This window comes from Balaenoptera ricei, chromosome 8, assembly GCF_028023285.1.
Source record: "Balaenoptera ricei isolate mBalRic1 chromosome 8, mBalRic1.hap2, whole genome shotgun sequence".
Classification (NCBI taxonomy): Eukaryota; Metazoa; Chordata; class Mammalia; order Artiodactyla; family Balaenopteridae; genus Balaenoptera; species Balaenoptera ricei.
In genome coordinates, this window is record NC_082646.1 from 7283956 (window position 1) to 7303020 (window position 19065).

Below are 19065 nucleotides of genomic sequence, written 5' to 3' on the forward strand. Positions count from 1 at the left end.
GGGGGCCAGGCAGCAGAGCTGAGAGGCTTGGAGGAGGGGGGTGGCCCTGGGCCACCGGAGGCCTCCTCTGTGGCTCGGGTAGTGCAGGGGACTCCTCGGGTCGGTCACCCTACTTCCTGCCGGCCAGCGTCGCAGACCGTGGGCCTGCCTGGATCTGCCGGTATCCAGGGCGCGGGGGGAGGGCGAACAGTCCACCTCAGGGCCCCACGTGCTCCTGGAAGTGAGGGTGCAGCTCCCCAGCTTGGCTGGTAAAGGAACAGCCCTCGAGGTCATGAATGCAAACACTGTCCCATCCTCACCCCCAGGGTGGGAGGTGAGCCAGAGAGGGGCTTTAACTGGCCCATTAAAGTGTAAACATTTGTTTTAGGCGCTCCCACTGCAGAGACCTCAGGCCTCCCCTGTTGGTTAATTATAATCTGCTTAGAGAGAGCGAGCAACGTGAGGAGGGAGGGCAGGATTAAGGAGGCCCAGCAGCCTGGAGCAGAGCCCTCAGGGACCAGAGAGGCCCAGCACGAAATCCTTTACCTGCTGTTGGTTCCACTTGAGGTCGGGGATGAGGACAAAGCCGTCAGAGGGATCTGGATTCTCAAAAACAATCCGCTCAGCTTCAGCCTTCCTGTCGAGAATATTGTACACCCACTGGAAGGAAGGGGAGAGAGGGGGTTCACAGACCAATCACTTTCCCCGGGAGACACCCCACAGCGGGCCAGGTAGGCTCTCAGGCCTCCCCAGGAAGGACAGCCAAGTCCGGAAGGGCCACTAAGCTCAGGGGACCGACACTCAGGCTGTCCTGTTCCGGGGAGCTACTCTTGGGGGTCCGGAAGGGGCTTCCCCTCTCCCACCACAGCCACCCCCACAGGGGTCCCGACAACGCAGACAGGGCCAGCTCTTCAGGCGCTTCCTGGCCGGCACTGTGCACGTGCTGTGCTCCGGCCTCACAGGCCTGGTCTGCAGCTGCCCCTTCCACTGCCCACAGGACTCGGGAAAAGCGTCCCATGGGCGGGCCCTGTCCCACTTTATTCAGGACCACCGGCAGAGAGTCAGGCTGGGAGTTCCCTCTGCAGAGGAAGTCCGCCACACACCAGGGTGGGGAAAGGCTCAGGTTCTAGAAGTTAGTGTGCTGGGTTTCTCAGCCTGCTGGGATTCTTGTGAGGGCTGGGGTTAGCACCTCTGCCCCACCTGGGGACCCAGCTGACATGGACCCTTCATGACAAAGCAGAACGAACGCCACGTGGAGAGGCGATTACACAGACCTTTCCTGTTAACCCCAGGCTGTCAGCTCTCTCACGCCCTTTGATTAGCTGCTGTCAACAGTCTTCAGAGGACCCTTCCTTGGGCGCTGTGTGGATCCCAAGGGCATCACTTTAACATTAAGGTCCTGGGGGCCTCTCTGAAGAAGCCAGCCTGCAAGGAGGTTAAGACAAGAAGGCCCCTGTTCTCACGGGGATCCAACCCCCCGGCCCCGGCTCTTCTCCACTTCCCCAGAGGTCTGAGAGCCCTTTGCCAACACGACTTCCTTCCAGGCCAGTGAACTCTGTGCCTGAAATCGGAGAGCGAACCCTGCTGGAGAGCCACAGAGAGGGCAGGAGCTGGGCTCACGGCTGCCCCTTCCGCCCCGCAGTCACGCAGGGCCTCAAGCTGCCCGAGGGGTGGATGGGAGGCCAGGGCGCCGACACGGCCAGGCCAGCGGAGGGCTCCTCTGCCCACCACCAGGAACGCTGGCGCAGCAGTGTCAGCGAGGGCCAGGGCCACACACATCCTCCCCCATGCCCCGCCGGGTCCACATCCTCTGCTGCCGGCCAGCAGGGCCAAGGCCAAGTGCCACTGTCTGAGATGGAGAGGGAGGAGGCAGAGAACACCTGCCTGGGACCATCTGGGCCTCCCAGACCCCCTGGTAAGACCCACAGCCCAGTCACAACACGGTCGAGAAGTGCCTGCCAGCTTCACTTCCTGGGTGGAGTCTGGAGGCCGCCAGCAGTGGCTTCCTCGTGCAGCACTGGGGCCAGAGCGATGCACAGCCCAGCAGGTGGAGAACGTCCCAGGGAGGGACATTCCAGTCAGAATGTCCTCTCTGACCGGAACTCTCTCTAAGAATGTGCTACTGGAGAAGAAAAGCCAGCCGGATCCTGACCTGAAGCCTCCCAAAAATAAATGGGAGGGAGGGGATGGTGGCCCTGCGTGGAGGGCCCTGGTGTGGCCCAGCCTCCCTGGGGCCTGTAGCTTTTGCCCACAGATAAGCAGCTCTGCCTCTGCCTGGAAAGCAACATGTCGTCTGGGAGAGAATGAACGGGCTCTGGAGCCCAACAAGACCGGGTTCATCTCTCACTTCCACCACTAACTAGCTGTACGCTGGCAAAGTGATTTCATCTGGGACTTCCCTGGTGGCACAGTGGTTAAGAATCCGCCTGCCAATGCGGGGGACATGGGTCCGGGAAGATCCCACATGCCTCGGAGCATCTAAGCCCGTGCACCACAACTACTGAGCCTGCGCTCTAGAGCCCGTGAGCCACAACTACTGAAGCCCGTGCGCCACAACTACTGAAGTCCGTGCGCCACAACTACTGAGCCCACGCACCTAGAGCTCGTGCTCCACAACAAGAGAAGCCACCGCAGTAAGAAGCCCACGCACCGCAACAAAGGCCCCCACTTCCCGCAGCTAGAGAAAAGCCCGCATGCAGCAATGAAGACCCAACGCAGCCAAAAATAAATAAATACATAAAGAACTAGCATCTTAAAAAAAAAAAAAAAAGTGATTTCATCTCTCTAAGCCTTGGTTTCCTCCTTCGTCAAGAGGAGCTAATAACACCCCCAAGTGAGGGTTGTGGTGCGGACTGTAGGTGAGAAAATGCGCGTGAAAGCACCGCGCACAGAGCCCTGCCCAGGGAGGCAACTGAGAGCAGGGAAGGTGCTGGGAAGGCTCCAAGGGCAGGTCAGGCTGGGCTTGCCCGAGGCTACACGACCGACTGTGGAAAGGCAAAAAAGAAAGCAGATGAGAGCAAAGGAGGTGCGCTGAGGGGACCGCGTATGGGGCTGGAAAGGCGCGTGAGGGCTGGGAAGGTATGCTGTGATGAGGGCATCTCACGGGACCACGCTGTGCGGCAAGCCCGTGAGGTGGGCGCTGTCGGGGTCCCCATATTGCAGGGAAGGAAGAGGCAGGTGCAAGGAAGTTCACCCGAGTTCACACATTCCGACCCAGAGCCCACGCTCCAGGCCACGTGGGTAAGGCCTCTGGGAGAGCTGGGAGGGGCCTGAATCCACAGGATGTCTCAGCCCAGATGAGAGAGGGAGGAGAGCCAGGGAACAAAGTCCACATGAATCATAGGGGTGACGTAACGGAGAGTGACACGCTGGGAGAGCAAGCCCGGGAACCTCGGCCCCGCAGACGATATGGGGGTGCTGGCGGCTTCCGGACGCACCTGGCACGACTTCTTCCCTGCAGGTGACATTGGCAACTGACCCAGGAGCCCCTCTCCCCGAGCCCCCTCTTCACTATCCTCCTGCTCTTTTCTGCAGGCCCCTCTCCTCCAGCCGCCCCTCCCCTGCCTGTGTCTCAGCCCCACACTCTCCCGTCCTCCCTGGAACGGCTACCTGTGTGGGCAACGGCGGCCACCACTCTGGCGCCTTTTCTGTGCTGGAAATGGCAGCAGGCACATGATATGTGGCACGGCTCTCAACTTCCACTGGGACCCCAGGAGGGAGGTGCCGTCGGTCACATTTTCCAGACAAGGAAACCGGGACTCAGAAATGAAGGGTGAGGTCGCGAGGCTCTGGGGTGGCAGGACTAGAGTCCAAACCCTGGGCTGATGCATAAGCCCTTATCGGATGGCTCACCAATCAGTCTCTAAGGCTCCAGATCCAGACACCCCACCGCATTTTTTTTTTACTGGGAAATTACAAGCACCTCAAATTTGAGCAGCCGAATAGGGTAGATGGCTGAGAGCACAGACGCTGGGGCCAGACTGCCTGGCTTTGAAGCCCGTCTCCAAAGGCCTGTTGTGAAGATACGATGCCTGTAAAAGGCTTAGGACAGTCGCTGTTCTAAGTCACCCCGTGAATTCCAAGAAGTGCCAAACTAACTCACCGTCCTCCACGTAAACCACTCCGCTGCCCACGCCCCCGTGCTGGCTAACGATCCGACTCTGTACCATTCATCGCCCAAGCTACCCCTGGACCCACCCCAGGCCCTTCCCTCACTGCTCCAAATCCCCCACGTCTAGGCCTTATCTCTTCATCGCGAGGGAAGCTCCCCGCTGCCTCTGCCCTGGTTCAGTCCTCCTCCTTCTTCTACTCTCACCACTTCCAAATGATTCTTTAAATCTGATCACGTTACCCACATGCTCAAAACCTTTAACAGGACGCTCATCGCTATGGCAATCGTCCACAAATCTGACGATCATTAGAACAAAAAGATTTTTTTAAATGCAGATTTCCCAGCTCTACTCCCAGCTCCATTCTGACTCAGTAGATATGGAGGAGGGCCCTGTGCTCTGTATTTTAAAAAATCTAACCAGGCCATCCTGACAATCAGCAAGGTGTGGGAACTCCTGGTCTCCTGGACAAAGTGCACAAGCCTCTTTCTGGCCCCCACCTGCCTTCTCCTGCCCGTTCCCGAAATGCAACAAATGGGTCCAGCCCTCTGTGCCCCTATACTTGCTCTGCCCTCTGCGCCCCTATACTTGCTCTGCCCTCTGCCTGGAGTGCCCTGTCTGCCTCTTCCAGCTGGCAAACTTCTCTTTGTCCTTTAAGACCCAACTGGAGGATCCTCTCCCCTGTGAAGCCCCCCACTGTCTGGGCTGATCACTCCCCCTCTGTGTCGATACTGCACCTCGTGTATAGAGCACCAAAGTGCTCATCCCATTATACTGCAGTTACCAGGTTGCATGCCTATCTTCCTTACAAGACTGTGGGGACATTATCAGTGTTTATCTTGGTGACCCTCCAGAGCCTAGCACAGGGCCTGGTACATAGGGGATGCTCAATAAATATAATGACTATAGCCAATTAAGCTGAGTGCTTGTAAACTTGCTAGAAACAGCCGAGAAAGAATACATGGGGAATTCCCTGGCAGTCCAGTGGTTAGGACTCGGCGCTTTCACTGCTGTGTGCCTGGGTTCCATCCCTGGTTGGGGTACTAAGATCTCACAAGCCATGCGGTGCGGCCGAAAAAAAAAAAGAATACATGAATGCTCATGTCAAGCAGAAGTTGGTAGAGCAGAGGGGTTATTATTTCCCAAGAGGATCTGCATAACGGTCTGTAAGAAGGTATGTATATGACTCATACCAGCTGTATTAAGGGCTTCCTCTCTTGAATCCCATACATGTGCAACCAGTGCAGCAGAACACACATTCCAGGACATCCCCCCGCGATCTTAGACACTGTCTAGGAAGATGGAGACATATTTCCCTTCTACTTAGAAGACAGAGCAAGTGCTGGGACTTCTTTAAAAAAAGGAAAAAAATCAAGCCACTGTGAGCTAGAGGAGCCTTGTGCAAATACTGTGCAGGGGACCACGGCTAACAGCCGGGTCAGGTCTTCCCCAGGGGACCCCCCTGCAGGCCCTGTCAACCTCCTGTCCTTCCTCCTCCCAGGCACAATCCACCCCCCGGGACCCCACACACAGGACACCCTCCCTCCTCCGGGACAAATGGCTGTGAGCTTCCCATACTAGGACGTCCCACACCACCGTAGCCTGAATCTTGGGTGGAGTACGTAGAGATGCTCAGAGAGAACAGGGGTGAGTAATAAAGAGACAGAGAACGGGAAAACACCTCATCTATCACATTATCTCTGAGCATGCACGTGGGACCAATTCCAGGCAGAGGCTCTGGCTGGCGCTGGGCACAGACCCAAGGAGAAGTCGGATGTCTTAGTGAAATGGCCTCGCATCTGGCCCAGTTGCTGCAGACACTTCGAAGATGCCCCCAACCCACGGACATCGCCCTGGGAGAAGAGGCCCCGCACCAACCCCCCAGCCTACCCCCTGCAATGGATGCAGGGGGGCGAGGGAAGGGGGTTTCTACCCTGTGACTCAACTCCTGGAGGCTGGTTTGCTGTGGGTGAAACCAGGGATAAGAGTCTGGATGAGGAGGCCTAACCAGCACCCGTCTTTACCGTTCACAGACCCCCGGCCAGGGCAAGCCATTCTGAGACCGTATCAAGGCTACTGTAGAGTACTTAGAAATTCTTTCCACGAACTGGACTGCTCTGAGATCCCAGAGTGCCTCGGCGGCGTGCCCAAGACCGGTGTCAATTCCCTTATCAACGAAGGTGACTATCCTCTATGAAACCGCGACTGCCTCGGCCCAGCACGTTCTGTGCCCTCTATCCTGCTTCTTCTTCTCCACAGCACTCACAGTCTCACGTTTTGTGTGGTTGCTTATATATTCACGCGCTGTCTGACGCCTGAACAAGGAGGTAAGCTCCATGAAGGCAGGGGCGCCGCTGTACTCTCTGCCTGCTGTGTCCCATGGCCTGTGCTGTGGGAGAGTGCTGGCCCCCGGTACCGCCTCGACTGGTGCTTGAGAAGATACACTGGCCGCGGGGACAGCACTCCGAGTCTGACCCGGGGGGCTGGCCCAGGCCGTGGCGGCCGTACCTGGACGCTGAGGCTCTGGGACTCCAGGTGCGGTAAGGTGACGTTCCTGTAGTCATCGCCCGTCTCCCGGACCAGGCGGAGGTCCCGGTGCAGGTACTTCTGCAGGTGTTTCTCTGTGGCGGGGTAAACCACGGTTGTCTTCACGTCTGCAATGACACAACACAGCCCGGGCCACAGTCAGCCACTCTCTCCACCCAGCCCTGCCACACTCTGGCCCTGACAGGCACCGCGGAAAGGATGGGCCCAGTCCGTCTCTGATTCCCCAGTGAAGGGAGCCAAAGACTAAGAAGTTATGTTCACCCATAACCCACTCCCATGAAGTGCCTCGTGCCATTAAATTCATGACCTGAACCACACTCGGAAAATGGAAAACGTACGGTTTTCACTGATGGGTCACTAGGCCCCTCATCACCCTTAACCCTAGCCCTTCCCTCTTATGTTCTAGGCACAGGAATGAAACGTTTCTTGACTCTTCTCACATAGCAAACGTCCAGGTGTGGGGCTTTCTGAACCCAAAGCTGAAAGTCTGATTTAAAGCCAGGGACTTCCCTGGCGGTCCAGTGGTTAAGACTCCACGCCTCCACTGCAGGGGGCACGCGTTCGATCCCTGGTCAGGGAACTAAGATCCCACATGCTGCGCAGAGAGGCCAAAAAAAAAAAAGCCAAGCAGCCTCCTTAACACAGGGCAGTGCAGCACAACAGAGGTTGAAGGTGCAGCCTCTGGGGCTGGACCATCAGAGTTCAAGTCCTGGCTCTGCCTGCTCCTCGCTTGGGACCCCTGCCCCGGTCCAGGTGTTTACCCTGCCTGTGCCCCTACTTCCCCATCCGTCAGCTGAGGGTAATAATAGCTCTTACGTCATAGGGTTGGGAGCATTAGCAAGTTAATGCCTGTGGAGCTCTTCGAACAACAATGTCTGACACATAATAAATACTGGCTATTTTCAACCCAGGGTGACTGACTCAGTCTTGACTTTGGCACCATCAACATTTCCACCTAGATAATTCTTTGCTGTGGGGCTGTCCTGTGCATTGCAGGCTGTTTAGCAGCATTGCAGGTTTCTACCGGGATGCTAGTTAAACCCTCTCTCCAGTTGTGACAACCATAAATGCCTCCAGACGTTGCCAAGTGCCCCTGGGGGATAAAACTGCCCCCAGTTGAGAACCACTGTTTCCATCACAAGGAAACCTGGTAGTGTTCCTAAAGAGACTCTAAGCTAGGGTCCTAGTAAAACACCAGCCGGTTTTGGTTAAGTCCTTTTTCCTGTTTCTCTTAACATCTGCTACAACAGCTTCAACATAGATCTTAAAAGCAGGATCTTAAAAGCAACATAGATCTTAAAAGCAGGTCTTAAAAGCAACATAGATCTTAAAAGCAACATCAGTTGGGATGTTTCTCAAAGGACCCAAGTCCTCCCTGACTCTAGATTCAGATGTGCTCTCCCAGAGAGGTCCCTGAGAGGAGCAGCCCAGCATGAGCATTGGACACTCCAGGAAATTCTCAGACTCGCCTGCATACCCACCTAAGAACTACCGACCTAGGTCTGAGGACATAGGCGATTGTCATGCTCATTTCACGGGTGGGTGAAGAGTTCACAGGGATTCCAGACTCCTCCGACACCACGCTGTGGGATGGGGCAGAGGCAGGACTGGAACCATGGCTCCCATCTGACCTGGAAGGGGAGGCACAAAAGTCTCCTCGCAATCCTCTGGGCACTTCTCACTCCCACCACCCTCTAACGGCCCAGGGTCACAGGCCAGAGGTCAAAGGGCAAGCACACCAAGCTCTCAGGAGACAGGAGACTGCCTGAAATAGAGGGAATGTCAGCACCTTGGCCCTTGCAGTGCAGCCTGGTGGGGAAGGACGAGATTCTGGCACCCATCGGCCTGGGTTCAAATCCTGGCTGGGTAACCTTGGGCATGTGAGAAGCCAGTGAGCGGCAGCTGGGAAGCCTCTAGAAGCTGCCCTCCACCTGCAGCCCCATGGAAAAGTGCTCCTCCAATGCTGCCTCTTACTCTCCTTGTGTCGCCTGGGCAGGGCAGGCGGAGAAAGGCGCTCCCTCCGGGTGGGGAGACGGGCCAGGACGACCTGGAGAACAGCCCAGCCCCACTGGCAACGCACACGCAGCCCTGGGCTCCCGGCCTGGGGCCCCCTGGCCGCTCCAGACCAGAAAGCCACGGGGCCTATGGGCACGCCCGCCTGCCAAGGCCGGCCAGAGACTGCCCCCGCCGCAGAGCCCTGGGAACCGGCCCCTCCTGCCCTCCCCCCAGCCGCGGGGAAAAATAAAAAGGCACTTTCCAACTGCTCACTTTCTGCCGTCCTGCTTCCTTTCCCGAGACCCGCCTGCCTGGAGGAGGCACACCTTGCTGCACTCTGAGCCCCGCCAGAGCCAGTCACTCCTCGCCCGGCCTCGGGCAGAGCCGCGCTGCTGGCATCACGGTGGGGACTGCCCCTCCAGTCTCGCCCAGGCCCCCCTCCGAGCCCACTGACCGCCACGCCCCCCCCCCGGGCCGTCTCTGCCCCAGCCACAGCGACCTCCTTACACTCCCCACCGACTCCCATCTCTAGGCCTCACACCTGCCCCCCTGTCTCATTCACTCAGGCCTCCAGCCAAAGGCCAGCTCCTCAGAGCTCCCAGACGGCCCCGACCAGAGAGGCACCCCTTACCTCCCCACGCCCTGCCTCCTTCACCCCTCACTGCCTGACGACAGAGGACATATTTATTGTCTGATTCCCCCATTAGACGGACTTCCCTGGAGGACAGGGATTTTTGTCTACCTTAAAATTTTGTTTTATCATTTTATCCCCAGCACCTGGAAGAGCGCCTGGTATACGGCAGGTACTCAACAAATACTGAACAAATGAAAAAATGAATCTGGCCTTTTTAGACTTTAAACCCAGGAAGAGCATTTCTTGTCCCAAATGGAATAAAACCTCTCCGGAAAAAAAAAAAAAAAAAAGAGTCAATATATTTCCCAATGCTGACTTTCTCACTGGAAGCCAAAAGCAAACTCTGGCGTTTATCCAAATGACCTGCAACTGAGCTTCACGAGGAATCTGGGCAAGAGTCAATGCCCGATATATGCTCAAACCATCGGGTGAAAATATGTTGAGGAACAGGACATGCACTCAGGGCCTCAAAAACATCTCCTCAGAGATTACTTATTAATTACAGAGGCGGACACAAAGTGACTGGGGTGAACACCACTCCCCGTGGGATGAACTGACAGCCTGGGCCTCCGGGGCTGTGCCGTGGTGCGCCCGACGAAACGCATAACCCGCATCCGATCGTGAGGCGACATCATCCTCCCAAACCCAGGGACGCTCTCCGGAACAAGTGGCTTCAAGCTCTGCCCAAGCGTCAAAGTTAGGGCTGAGGGACTGCTCCCGATTACAGGACACTAGGGCCTGGGCTGGATCCTGGACGGGGGCAGGACCGGGGTGTGCGGGAGTTTCCTGCTTGAAAGATGGTACTGAAACACTGGCAAGATTTAATAACGGTCTCCACATCACATAATGGCTTTGTATAAATGGGGAAGCTCCCAAAATTGATCATTTTACTCTGGTTCCTAGGAGACACACACCGACGTGCTTAGCACTGAGGGGCTACCACGTCTGCAACTTACTTTTCAATAACAGAGCGAATAGTAACAAAATATTATTATATGTGTATGTGGAGAGAGAAAAAGGAAACGTGGCCAGATGTTAACAAGAGGTGAAGGGCTTTTTAAGGGAGTTCTTTGTACTATTCTTACAGCTCTTCTGTAAGGCTGAAAATTTTTTTCAAAATATAAAGTTAAATAAAAAGGTGTCGGTACTCTCTAGACCCTGGGCGCTAACTGGCAGCAGAGGTACCAGGCGCTGTCCTAAGCCCTGCATGCATATGAACCCACTCACTCCCCACAGCCAGCGTGGGACGGGTATGACTTTGGTCCCCGTGTCACACACGAGGAAGCTGAGGCTCAGGGCCGGGCTTCCAGCCTCAGCACCACGTGCCAGCCGCGCAGGCCAGCAGACGTGGCTTCACCCCTCTGCCCGGCGCCCTCTCTGCCAACCCCAGTTTAGCAAGTTGACTTAAGGGGCCACCTGCCCAGGATGAGAAGTACCTGGAACCTCCCAGCCCAGAAGCTTCTCCCCGTAGCTAGAGAAGCAACAAGGAACTTCCTGACCCTGCCCTCGTGCTGGCATTCTTAAAAAAATCAACTCCAAAACCAAGAGCTCAAAAATGTTCACAATCTATTGAGAGCATCCTTGACACTCCTTACAAGGGCTTCCTATCCGTCATGCTCTTTCAAACTTTGTTTTTATTTTTAGTTTAAGGTGTGTTTGCACATAGGTTAGAAGTCAAACGAAGCTTGTTTTAAAATATTTTCTGCTCCTTTCGGAGCACCATTTTCAACTCTTCTGGCCATTTCCTTGGTTTCGTACTTCCACAGTTCCAAATTACAAACATTTTTATAACTTGTTCCACCTTGATTTTTCAGTTTTATTATTTATTAAGCTCCCGTTATGGAAGATAAGGATTTAGCTTTTTTACCAACTCTATACCAGAAGAGCGTGAGTATGCATGTGTGTGCGCGTGTGCACACACGCTCCTTCTACCCCATCCTCACAACACAACCAGATCACGATTTTGGATAAATCAGCACACACGCTCCTTCTACCCCATCCTCACAACACAACCAGATCACGATTTTGGATAAATCAGCACACACGCTCCTTCTACCCCATCCTCACAACACAACCAGATCACGATTTTGGATAAATCAGCACACACGCTCCTTCTACCCCATCCTCACAACACAACCAGATCACGATTTTGGATAAATCAGCACACACGCTCCTTCTACCGCATCCTCACAACACAACCAGATCACGATTTTGGATAAATCTGTACACACGCTCCTTCTACCCCATCCTCACAACACAACCAGATCACGATTTTGGATAAATCAGTGCTCAACATCAATACCATTATGATGATGTAAATGCTGTCTACTGCTGAATAGTACACTAGGACTATTTTTCTTTTTCAGCACAATTTTTGGTATACAGAGTTAGTATTTACTTTTTTGTTTTCTTTTCTATAAACTTGTCACTAATTCATCCCCAAATCCACTTCCCTTTTTATAAAAATCTCCCCTTGATGTTACAACTCATCAGGCACAAGAGCAACAGTGTGTTCACGGAGCCTGTGACCTGCTCCTGCAGGTGCCCCGTGCAGGGCTGTGGCCTGGGAGCTCGGAGCACTGCCCTCGCCCCCTCTCCTGTGCTGGGTACCTTGTTTCCCAGATCCATTATCTTCCTCTTTCACATGTATGTCCTCATTTTACTGAAGCAGTGCTTCTCAAGCTTTAGTGTGCATCAGAACCACCTGACTCAGGACGCCTGGGGTGCGGTCCAAGAATCTGCATTTCTAACAAGTCCCCAGATGCAGCTGCTGCCGCCGGGCCAAGGACCATACATCAAGAACCACGGCACTGGGCTTCCCTGGTGGCGCAGTGGTTAAGAATCTGCCTGCCAATGCAGGGGACACGGGTTCGAGCCCTGGTCCAGGAAGATCCCACAGGCCACGGAGCAACTAAGCCCGTGCACCATAACTACTGAGCCTGCGCTCTAGAGCCTATGAGCCACAACTACTGAGCCCACGCGCCTCAGCTACTGAAGCCCGCGGGCTCTAGAGCCGGTGATCCGCAACAAGAGAAGCCCACGCACCGCAACAAAGAGTAGCCCCCTCTCGCCGCAACTAGAGAAAGCCTGCGTGCAGCAACGAAGACCCAACACAGCCAAAAATAATAAATAACGAAATTAATTAAAAAAAAAAAAAAGAACCACGGCACTAAAGTACAAACGCAAGATGCGTCCAGAGATATGGTGCAAGGGAGATACATTTAGAGACTTGAAACATCTGAAAATGTCTTTATTCTACTGTTGCACTTAATTAAGCGCTTGGCTAAAGAATTCTAGGATGGATAGCAACGACCCTCCAAGTCTGAAAGCACTGCTCTGTGACCTTCTAGACTGCAGTGCTAAGAAGTCTGAGGTCATTCTGATCCCCAAACCTTTGTACCGACCTGTTTTTTCCTCACTGTCCCCCCGTGTCCTGATTGTATTGATGGGTCTTGGAGCGGGTTTACTTTCATCCATCAAGCTGGGTAAGTGTCAGGCCCTTTCAATCTTGAAAATCATGTTCTTCAGTCCTGGGACTCATCTCTTTGATTATTTTCTTCCCCATTTTCTCTGCCCTTTCTTTCTGGAACACTATTTGCATATTTAACTTCTTTGCTTCATCTTGTAGTTTTCTTTTCTCTCCCATTTTCCAGCTCTATGTCTTTCTGCTCTACTTTTCAGGAATTTTTCTTCATCTTCTCTTCTGTTTTCATTTCTGCTGCATTTTTAAAAATATTTATTTATTTATTTATTTACTTGGCTGCCGTGAGGTCTTAGTTGCGGCACATGGGATCTTTAGTTGCGGCACGCGGGCTCTTAGTTGAGGCATGCAGGAACTAGTTCCCTGACCAGGGATCAAACCCAGGCCCCCTGCATTAGGAGCATGGAGTCTTACCCGCTGGACCACCAGGGAAGTCCCATTTCTGTTGTATTTTTAATTTCTAAGAGCTTTAAAAAAAACTTCCTTATTGATAGTATCTTGTTCTTTTGCTTTCTATATACCATAATTTCTCTCTGAGATTAATGACAGTCTTTGAAAATTCCTTCTCCCTGCGTAGTCTCTGTCTCCTCCAAGTCTCTTTCTTTTCCTTCCTTCCTTTTCCTTCCTTCCTTTTCCTTGTCCTTTCTTTTTTAACTGAGGCATTACTCCAAAGTCTGCCACCTGGTTTGTCCGCTCACTCGTATGTAAGAGGAGAGCACTAAGTCGCTGGCGGGGAGCTTGCAGACACACGGGCGCTCACCTGGAGCCTCATTTTAGGATCATCAGGCTATTCCTTTGCGTGATGGAGCCCTCAAGAACTTAAGTCTTTTCTCTTGGGCTGGTCAGATTCCCCACATGATTCTTCCAGTTTCATATGTGGAGGTAGGAACCTGGCAGGCAGCATTCTGAGCGATGAGGAAGAGAAGCAGGTGGGTGGAGGGAAGGTGGCCAGGGGTCATCTCAACACTAAGTGTGCTGACTTCCACTTAACCTTCTACGCTTTGGTACCATCACCCCACCCTCACCGGCACCTAGAATCTCTAGACCCATCTCTGGAAGGAGCAGTTACCAGTCCTGTGAAGCGGGAAAGGGGATTTCGGCAGCCGTGGCTCAGGTTTCCCCTCTCAGACCTGCCACGTCAGTTCCTCCTCCTCCCTTCGCTTCCTCGGTTTGTCTCCTCTCCCTCTAGTCTTTATGGGTTAATTTTATTTAAAGGTAATTCCTTTCATGCCATTTTTCGTGAGGGTTTTAAAGGAAGCAGGTGGGCACTTGAACTGCCCCCTTTTAACTGGAAGCCCAGGTCCCTGTCCTTCTGTCTCCCTTCTAATGCTTTATTTTTCTTCTTAGCCGTTTACTGACTCTTGACCTGTTTGTTATTTATGGTTCCTCTCCTCCAACTGGACATCAGCTCCTTGAGAGCAAAGACTCTGTTTTGTACACTGGGTGTACTGTGCCTGAAACAGCACCTGACACATATTGGGCCCTCACAATACAGTCTACAGAACAGAATATATGCCACTTTACTGATAAAAGAGTGTGTGCATGTACAACTGCATACACATAAGCACACACAGAAAAAAGTCCAAAATTCAGGACATATTCCAAGATGGGATGTTATGTCTGGGCAGTGGAGATGTGTGTAATTGTAATTTTTAAAATTAGTTTTTTTGGGTATTCATTACATTTTCTAAAACAAATATGGATCACTTCATGACAAATATATTAAAAACAGAAAAATAAGCCACCCCTTAAAACTGAAGCCCAGGGGAGGTTAGTAACTTACCCAAGGTCATACAGCTAGTAAGTGGTGGAGCTGAGATTGAACCTAAGAAGTCTGACTCCTCTATGCAACAGTGCTTTCCCTGCTACAGGGCCATCCTCTTCCAGGCCTTCTCCTAAGAAACCTGTGCTGCAGCCACTTTCTCCAAAAAGCAGCCCTATCAGATAGGAGAGACACGATTAGTTCCAACCCCTCCTGGAGACACGTAAACAGCCGTCGGCAAAACCAAAGAGCTCAGTGAGGTGCCAGAGCGATTGGAGCTGCAGACTGGGAGGTCCGGGAGGACGTCAGAGCGAGAGCCCAACAACGTGATGCTCGCTGCTCGCTGCACGGCCCCTGGGAGCACAGGGAAGCAGAAGCATGCTCCCCTCAGCGCTGGGGGCCTGTCTGAGGAGCGGCCCCAGGGGGTCCGCTGAAGCCAGGTGCTGGGCTGGAGCAGGCTCTGGAGGGGAGCATGGAGGGATGAAGACGAGCCCGCGGACAACAGGGAACGATGGCTGCTTCGACTTCTGTGGGTGGTACCAACCGCCCTGCCGCCCACCCACGGTGACAGTGCCGGATGGTGGGGAAGGAGGCCTGGGGCGGGGCGGTCGCCGCCCTTGTGGCGCTCAGGGCAGCAGCTGTTTCTCTACAGGGGTGCCGTGGCGGCGGGAATGGCCACACTGACACACCCCAGGTGTCAGCAGCCCTGTCCACACCTGCGCCCTCTCCCCGCAGCCCGAGGAGCAGGCTGGTGTGCCCATGGCCAGCACACAGCTCCGTCCTGCCCGTCAGGACCCTTAATTAGGGTCTCCTGAACATCCTTCTCCAACAAATAAAACCAACCCTGTCCCCCACCCAGACACGAAAGCCCAACTGCTTTCAGAGGCAGGGCTACAGACAGGAAAGAGCAGCTGCCTTTCTTGCTCTCTGCCAGAGCTAGCTTAGCCAAATCCCCAGGAAAATGCTGTTGCCCATGAAACACGAAAATGCAAACCACAGACAGTCTGCTCTCCTTCCCACACACATGTTCAAACAAGCCTGCTTTCCAGCGCTGCTGCTGACTTCTCCCCAGTGAGGTCATCGCTGCGGCCCAGCCCGTGGCTCCTGCTCTCCCGCCATTATCAGGAGCTGCTTTCAACTTATTTGACCCAGATGTGCAGGCTCAGGGGAGCAGGGGAGAAGCAAGAGGAAAGCGGGAGCGGCTGCGAGGCCCACCCCGCCCTCCGTCCACAGGAGCCAAGCAGACACCCGGGCGATGGGCTGCCAGACCCAGGCTTGCAGGGCACCCCATCAGAGCACTCCTAGAGAAGGTTGGCAAGGGGAGAGGCTGGTGGGGGGTCTCCCGGGACTTGCGTGTTCTTTCCTCCTCTTGGGGACCTCCCCCGGCCAGACAACACCCTCCGCAGCCCTGGTGTCATAGAGACCAGAGAGCAGGCCGGAGGCTGGAAGAGGAGGCCCGGGGCGGGGCGTCCATTGTCCCACGCTGCAGGACGCTGAAAGTACTCAAGAAAGGCCTGAAAAGACCTCCAGATCAAGGATAAACTGGGCTGAAGGGTGTGGTCGGGATCCTACTGGAAAGCAGCTTCAACCGCCCCACAGCAAACCTCCAAACAGCTAATTACCTGTCTCAACGAAAGCACAGAGATGCCACTGGAGACAGAGGAGAGGCAGATGCCGATTTTAGCAAGACCCTGGCTCCGGCAGGCTCCTCCCCGCCCCCTCCTCTCCTTGGTCCTCCGAGGCCCGGGAGGGTCAGGAGAGGGTCTGACAGGACCTGACAGCCCAGCCACAAATTCAGTGACTCTGCATGCAGCCCCAGGGGTTACATCCTTTAGGGATGGGAACTGCTGCGGCAGGATGGCTGCAGGGCGCACAGCACTCCAGAGTTGCATCTGAACAGAAGGATGAGAGCAGGTATCTAACGAGATAATGGAGCTGCCATCGACAGTCCTGGCGAGACCCTAACCCCACACGCGGGAAGAAACTGTTCTGGGGCCCAGCGGGCCTGACTCTTAAAAGCTGTTAGACTGAACACTCAGGAGTCCCAGAAGACGGCCTCAGTCTCAACTTCTGTCTAAAGGCATCTCCTTGCTTCAGTCTGAAAGAAGCAGAGGTGCCAAGTCTCAGGGCGTCCTGCGTGCGCTGGCGCGAAGTGAGAAGGCGGAGGGCACAGGACACCCGGCCTCCGGGGAGCCAGGACTACCGGAATGCCAGGCCTTCGCTCGCGGAGAAGCACGGGTCAGAACCAGGCCGCCCAGGCTGAAGTGGGACCAGCTGACGCACGGGTAATCCGCCCTCGCCCACTGGTCCTGAGCAAGCTGACTTTCTGCTGACTCGAGCCTTAAGACTGCCACAGAGTCTTGGTGCCTTGCCCCATCTGACAGAGTGAGAGAGAGAGTGGTGGCCACACTTCAGGAGCTCAGGATCTAGCCACTTCTAAACAGGCTCTGAACGCAGCGGCTTTTCCCAGCCTCGCGGAAGCCACAAGTCTAAACAGAGAACTGAAGAGAGGCTTCTGCTCCCAGCCGGTGAAGGAGGAGATGGGGGCACGGAGGAGGCCGCACCCGAGGGCGCTCGGAGCGGAGCTGGCAGAGGAGGGCAAGCGAGGCCCGTCAGACAGCTGACAGGAAGGCAGAACCCAGATTCTGGGACAAGAATTTTACTCTGGTGGTAGGGACCTTTCCATCTTGAAGTTTCTGCTTGTTGTTATTCCACTGTCCCTCTAAGCCCCAGAGAGGGCCCTGGCTTGCTGGTGTCAGAAGCTCTGAAGCTCCCAGGGAGAAAGGTAGACAGAAATCTGCCATCCTTAGGTGGCCTCTGCTGATGAAGAGAGACCCCTGTGGGCTGGCTCGCCTTTCCCCTGCCCCATTAAAGAAGCCCCAGAAGTAGCTGAGGCCACTCCGCAGCTCTGTCCACACCGCTGTCCTCACCGGGAACCACCTTCTGCCTTCCCGTCTCCAGGTGTGGGAGGAGCTAACTGTGCACGGCCCACCCCACCAGCACCCAGCATCACGCCTCCACGGCCACACGCTCTTGACCAGTACCTCCCAGGTATGTCTCTGCAGCTAAGTGTAAATCTCCAGAGTTTGGGGTCTGCATAGTTGGGGGTACGCAGTACTTGCTGATGAACTGACAAGCCCCGTACAACGAGGGCCATTCAGGCTGTGAAGTAAGGACACAGCCAGAGGCCCCCGTCCAGGCTCATCTTCTGGTCTGCTTCTTTGTTTGGTTTGTTTGGGGGTGAGGTTAACATCCTAAAAAATCTCTAACAGAGCATCACGTGATTATATTCTCAAGTAATCCAGAGGTCTAACCCCTAATCCTTTTCATTGACGTAAACACCAATAATAGTTCGGTGCTCATTATTCCAGTCTCTTCTTGAATGAATTTACATATACATGAACACACGTACATAGAGGTCTATTTTTTAAGCACAAGAGGGATGAGTCTTGAGGGGTTATCTGTGACTTCAGAGATCTCCCACAACAGTCCACACCGACCTCCTTCCTCCTTTGTAACAATCGCGTTGTAGCCTAGGCTGCGTACGTACCACGCCTATTAACCCTTCTCACACACACAGGGTCACTTAGGTTGGTTTTGGTTTTATTTTTCATTTTTTCTATCACAGACGATGCTGCAGTGGACATTCTGGCCCCTCTTTGTGACGTGTATGAGTGACTGTCTAAGTCAGACACCTAGAAGTAGAAACGGTAGGTCAGAGGGACACAGGTTTCAATATCTTATGGATCTGGCCATGTCTGACACCCCACCCACTGTGCATGAGCACCTAGGACTCGCTCTGTGCAAGGGAGTTTGGGAGAAACGAGGTGTCTGTCTCAGCTCACCAACACTGGCTCCATCTGGCCATGGCCTCAGTGGGGGTAACTTCTCTATGGCCTAAGCTCCCTACACCTACAGAGCCTCACCCGGCATATTGAGACATATGGGGAAGGTCCCCATCTCCTATTTAATAGTGACTCTCAGGCCGTTTCAAAAACCCACTGCGATGGCAGTAATGACGTACAAATGGGAACAAACCCGTAACAGTGACGGGAACAAGAACAGGGAGGCAGCAGAGAATGAGAGACTGCAATTCATTTTCCGAAGTTAGGAAGTGGAAGGTAGGATGTGAGTGGATGAGACCACACTGAAGGAAGCTGCAGCCTGGAGCATCCACTGGGCTACAGGGAGGTGACTGCCAGCCTCACCACAGGAACCAGAAGAGGATGTGGGCTCTAAACAAGCAGGGACAGAAGACAGGACGGGAAACGACGCTGGAGACTAGGACCAGCTAAAGGCCCCCTCTAGAGAAGAGCTGTACCAATTGGCTCCATCCATTGCCTACCTTCATCCTAGGGGCAGGCACTTAATGCAGATGAAAACAGAGGAATGTGCCCCAAAGATATTAACCCTTGGGCTGGAGCAACGGTAGGAAAACTCTTCTTAGTTTTCTTTTCTTTTTTTTTTTTTTAAACAACTCTTGAAAAATGTAAAAGCCATTCTTATCTCATGGGCCACACCAAAGGAAGCAGGCCAGATATGGCCCATGAGCTATGGT

At 54.1% G+C, this 19065-nt stretch overlaps 1 protein-coding gene across 2 annotated transcripts in view; it reads right to left on the bottom strand.

The window, feature by feature from the left end:
- Positions 1-19065, bottom strand: part of DCPS (decapping enzyme, scavenger) — a 35972-nt gene that overhangs the window by 6346 nt on the left and 10561 nt on the right. The window contains exons 3-4 of one of the 2 annotated variants that reach the window (XM_059929232.1): positions 6597-6742; positions 526-639 (exon numbers count right to left, since the gene is read on the bottom strand). In XM_059929232.1, the coding sequence (XP_059785215.1) occupies positions 526-639; positions 6597-6742 (260 nt within the window). The remainder of the gene's footprint in view (positions 1-525; positions 640-6596; positions 6743-19065) is intronic. The other variant, XM_059929233.1, reaches the window with a different exon arrangement.